Source organism: Coregonus lavaretus, assembly GCF_964263955.1.
Source record: "Coregonus lavaretus genome assembly, chromosome: 3".
Lineage (NCBI taxonomy): Eukaryota > Metazoa > Chordata > Actinopteri > Salmoniformes > Salmonidae > Coregonus > Coregonus lavaretus.
This window is the reverse complement of record NC_139990.1, coordinates 51,861,105-51,866,207: the sequence shown is the minus strand read 5'-3', so window position 1 is coordinate 51,866,207 and position 5,103 is coordinate 51,861,105. Positions and strand designations below refer to the sequence as shown.

The 5,103-nt window shown below is 44.3% G+C and overlaps 1 protein-coding gene across 1 annotated transcript; it reads left to right on the top strand.

Moving 5' to 3' along the window:
* Window positions 1–222: 222 nt before the first annotated feature.
* On the top strand, window positions 223–4,872 carry LOC311117171 (rap1 GTPase-activating protein 2-like; the record flags this gene model as incomplete). Its single annotated transcript, XM_084157493.1, has 19 exons — window positions 223–293; window positions 450–482; window positions 784–877; window positions 1,265–1,300; window positions 1,418–1,465; window positions 1,804–2,001; window positions 2,128–2,225; window positions 2,325–2,403; window positions 2,519–2,572; window positions 2,768–2,851; window positions 2,944–3,044; window positions 3,220–3,349; window positions 3,451–3,630; window positions 3,736–3,807; window positions 3,893–3,979; window positions 4,222–4,377; window positions 4,468–4,554; window positions 4,664–4,689; window positions 4,773–4,872. The coding sequence occupies 19 exons, from the start codon at window positions 223–225 to the stop codon at window positions 4,870–4,872; spliced, it is 1,734 nt and encodes a 577-aa protein (XP_084013619.1).
* Window positions 4,873–5,103: the final 231 nt, after the last annotated feature.

Sequence of the window (5,103 nt, the reverse complement as noted above, 5' to 3'; positions counted from 1 at the left end):
TGGGGGTTTGTTATCCATCAGTGTGTGTCCCTGCGGCCAAGAGTGGGTTAATATTGCTAGTCTGGCTGACAGCAGGATAGAGGGAAGGAAGTAGAGAGATTAAATGACTGAGACGCAGGGGGCGGAGAGAGAGCGAGAGAGGGAGGGGAGTGATTTAATTCATCCCTAAGCAGCACTGATTGACTATAGCTAGCAGCACACTGGCACTCACACAACAGAACGATGGAGAGAGACAGCAGAAACGAGAAGTTATTCTCCAGAAAGAGAAGTTTCACTTTTGGGGCATATGGAGGGTGAGTAACAGTCACAGTACTGAGAACTAATTAAAATGCTTTGGTTCTAGTGTCAAAATCTGAATTAAATCTTGAATTAGAAATGTTGTTCATAGAAGTAGTCCTTAATGTCATGCGGCACATTGTCTAAGGAGTTACCACTTCCCCTATTCACAGTGTGGACAAGTTCATATCTGAAAATGAGATTAGGTGAGTGAAACGTAATAATTACTTGATTTACCTTTATCCACATTTAATGTAGTTTCCTTCTCGCTGGTCATTTTGCACTGGATTTAGCGGTTGATACACTTGCAGTTGATGAATGGAAAAAGTGAGCTCAGCTGGTAGAGCACGGCGCTTGTAACGCCAAGGTAGTGGGTTCGATCCCCGGGACCACCCATACACAAAAATGTATGCACGCACGACTGTAAGTCGCTTTGGATAAAAGCGTCTGCTAAATGGCATATTATTATATTATTATTGCTTTGCTCTGTCATTCCACCTGTTGCAGCAGACCGGAACCTTTAGAACACAGCACTCTGGATATTTTGGACTCCCCTACCAGTGAGACCAAACCGTTCCTCTCTGTTGGCAGCAACCAGAAGGTAAAAGGACTTAATCGTGCTATGGCCATATCCTTTCATCATCGTCATTATAGCCTTTTTGCATTTGTTGATCGCATCATCACTAATTTAGTCTCCCTGCACTTCCCTGCATCTGTCTTTATCTAACGTTGTTCCTCTTTCTTTCCCTGCTTCTCCCTGAACCTCCTTTCTCTGTCTGTCTGTCTGTCTGTCTGTCTGTCTGTCTGTCTGTCTGTCTGTCTGTCTGTCTGTCTGTCTGTCTGTCTGTCTGTCTGTCTGTCTGTCTGTCTGTCTGTCTGTCTGACTCTTTCTGTCTGTCTTTGTTTGTTTGTCTGTCTGTCTGACTCTGTCTGTCTGTCTATCTGTCTGTCTGCCTGTGTGACTGTCTATCTGTGTTTTCCATGTAAGGTGACAGAGCTGTTTGAGATCATTGAGAAGTTGCAGGTGAGTGTACAGCACCATTCCCCTTCTGTTTTGTGTAGTCTCTGTGTGTACAACAGTTCTCTCTCCAGTTAGTCAATCAGTATATATATCACTGTTACCTTCACTCTCCTTCATCAGGGCAGCAGGCTCGATGAACAGCGTTGTGAATTCCCTCTGCCTTTGAGGGTGAGTCTTTCTCCTAAAATATAATGGCAAGATTTGTGTGCACATGTGTGGCATGTATGTGGCATGTTCAACTTTGTTTCCATTGAACATGGGATACAAATAAAGGCATTTGAAATAATTGACCTTCAATATTCTCAACGATACAGACATTTTGTTCCCTAAAATACTGACGTCACAATAGCAATAACACTCATACCAGCATACATAAAACTCATTATTATGTATGCTGGTGCAACCATGAGCACATCAGTTCAAACATCATCCTACGGATACTGCTAGATCTACAGTTAATTGGATACACCACAGACTTTTTAATTATCATCTCACCCTTTTTAAAGTCTCAGCTTTTGAAGATAGGTCGTGACCTTCCTCTGATCCTGCCTCCAAAGCTGGGTGGTTACTGGATAGACCCCCCGCTACAGAAGTTTGCTGAGACCAGTCCGACATCCTCTCATTACGGACTAGACCCAGAGACCTATGACATCATGGAGAGAGACAGCGAGGCCACATACTACCAGGAGTTCTTCCGCTCACGAGTTAGTAGAGTACCACCCATAGGACTATTCTTATTCTGTTCTATTGGATGGTAGAGATGGACTATGATCCAATATGATGAAATACATACATACATAGTAGCTGTGTGACTTTCTCTCCTATGTCAGTATCATCACTCGTTCACAGCAGTGGACCCCTCCCTGGGACCCCTCCTTCTCTCTGTCTGTTTGGAGGAAGAAGAGAAGAGGCTGAGAGTAATACTGAGGTTATATCAGAAAGAATGGAAATTGTTCAATTAATGTAATGAAACACCCTGGTGAATTCCATGAGCAACAGTTATTACGTGTCTGTCTTTCCTTTCCAGAATGAGGGAATGCTCTATGCATGGGGTTTTCTCTGTGTCTCTGTTCCCAAACATCCCATCTGCTGTGGAGCTGGCCAAGGTACCATTACTAGTCTCTCCAACAGACGTGTGTATTTTAGATTAACCTTTATTATACTTTTACTGAAAGTAATTACCATCATTGAAAAAAACCAAACTGACCATGTCCTTTTCAGATGCTATGCGACAGTGTGACTGTGCCCAGATTTGATGTGGTCAGTTACCTCAAGGTACTTCTTTTTCACTGTACACATTCCCAAATGCTTTAGGCCTTCATGTTACACAGAATGTACTCTTCAAATGACCTCTAAAACCTGAGACAATTTTGACAAAAATGTGTGCCCTCTTCTTCCCCTTTATCTCTCTATCTCTCCCTCTGCTTCTCCCTTCATTTCTCCCTTTCCCTTCCCCTCTCTGTCTTTCAGGCACCAGATCTTATAACAGCATTTGATGAACACAGAGTGTCTCCGAACTTCAAGTTTGGTGTCTTGTATCAGAGAGAGGGACAGGTAAATAACTGGACTGCAGGCAGAAGCTTGGTAGCATTAAATAGGAGCACTAGTCTACATTACATCTCATATTTTCTCTCTATCTTTTACAGTTGACAGAGGAGGACATATTCTGTAACAATGAGGAAAGTGAAGAGTTTCAAGAATTCCTCTCTATTTTGGGAGATACAGTCACACTTCAAGGGTTCACTGGGTAATGTACAGTAACCTACATGGTGACATGGCCTTATGGAGAAATTACAGAAATATGACATTGTAACAGGAAGAGATTAATAAGAAGATGCCAGCAGCTTACTGTCACTCCATCTCCCCGACTGCCTCTTCCCTCTTTCTCTCCCCCATTCTCTCTCTCCCTCCCTCTCTTCCAGGTTCCGAGGAGGTTTGGACGTGTGTCACGGCCAGACAGGAAGTGATGCGGTCTTCACTTCCTTCCACGGCAGAGAGATCATGTTCCATGTGTCCACCAAACTGCCCTTCACAGAGGGCGATACACAACAGGCTAGCTAGAATAACGACAACTAATCATACTCACCCACAGTCAATCACTTCAACCCAGCTCCAGTGGCTCCCTCTTACCCTCTGTTCATTGCTCCTTACAGCTACAGAGGAAGAGACACATCGGCAACGACATCGTTGCTGTTGTTTACCAGGAGGGCCAAACCCCTTTTCTGTCTGATGTCATCGGCTCGCACTTCCTGCACTGTTTCCTAGTGGTCAGGAGGGTGAGGAAGGGAGTGGGGGGCGAGGGGGAGGAGGCAGGAGGAGGAGGGGTCTTCCAGGTATGAAGATAAAACAAAAGGAGAGACACATTGATCTCTTATCACTGTAGTTATTTTTATTGGAATGGAAAGCCTTTTTCAAACCTGAAAGTGGTCTGTTTGCAGGTGTCAGTCGCAGCCAGAGAGGATGTACCTCCCTTTGGTCCCTCCCTCCCTGATCCTCCCATATTCACAGAGGTGAATAGAATTCACATCTGAACTTGGTGACATGGTAAAAGACCATGATGCATTCTCAGTGTGTCTCTGTTGGCCTCTCTTGCAGAGCTCCCTGTTGAGAGAGTTCCTCCTGACAAAGCTTATCAATGCAGAGATCTCCTGTTATAAGGCTGAGAGGTTCAGCAGACTTGAGGTAACCACAGAAGAACAACACTAACACCATTATACATGTATGCAGTAATGCTTAAGGCATTACATGCACAGGTCCAAAGACTTTCTAGATGCAAAACTGGTATCTTTTTATGTGGAACAGAAACCTAATCAACAAGTCTTTCCTCTTCTCTAATTCCTCTCTTCTGCTCCCCATCTCTTACTTAACTCCTCTATGCTGCCTCCTTCTCTCCTCCCTTTCTCCTCTCATCCTATCTTTTCAAGCTGCGCACTCGTTCGTCCCTCCTGGAGGGTCTGCAGGCGGAACTGTCCACCCGCTCCCAGTGCATGATGGGAGATTCGCCTGTGTCCGCCCTCTCGACTTCTGAGGGGATGAAGGGTGTAACTGAGGGGAGTGGAGGGTTCATCGAAAACTTTAAGGTGAAGTCAGACATTCTTGACTTTTTCGCTACAGTATGGGGAAAGGGTGGGTTTTGGACTTGGCATCCATATTTCCTGTCTTTGTTGCAGAGAGCCATAAGGGTGCGCAGTAATTCTTTTGACACTCTTGGGGGGCCTAGAAAGACCGGCGGGGTGCCGCTCCCACAGAAGCACAAGGTAACCCATACTGAAGATGGAAGCACTTTCTCTTTTTTCACTGAATATCTTATTGATATGTTTGTGGGAAATACTGACCACCCCTGTTGGTTTTTGTCTCCCTCGTCAGGCTGCTACAGAGAGAGATGGAGAGAGGTAAGACACTACAGAGAACGGACAAATCAGGAAGATGGAAGAACAGACAGACAGACAGACAGATGTTGTTTTTTGTCTTTCAGTGAGTTGGCCTACAAGCTCCCTGAACCCAGCTTTCCGCCCACAGACAACCTGGGCTCCACAGAGGTCAAAGATCACTCCAGTCCCCAGGAGAATACATAGACAGACAGAATGATGTGTATATTTTAATAATAACCAAGTGGATGCTTTGCATTCGGAAAGTATTCAGGCCCCTTGACTTTTACCACATTTTGTTACGTTACAGCCTTATTCTAAAATGGATTAAATAGTTTTTTCCCCTCATCAATCTACACACAATATCCCATAATTACAAAGCAAAAACAGGTTTTAAATTTTTTGTGCAATTTTATAACAAATAAAATATCACATTTA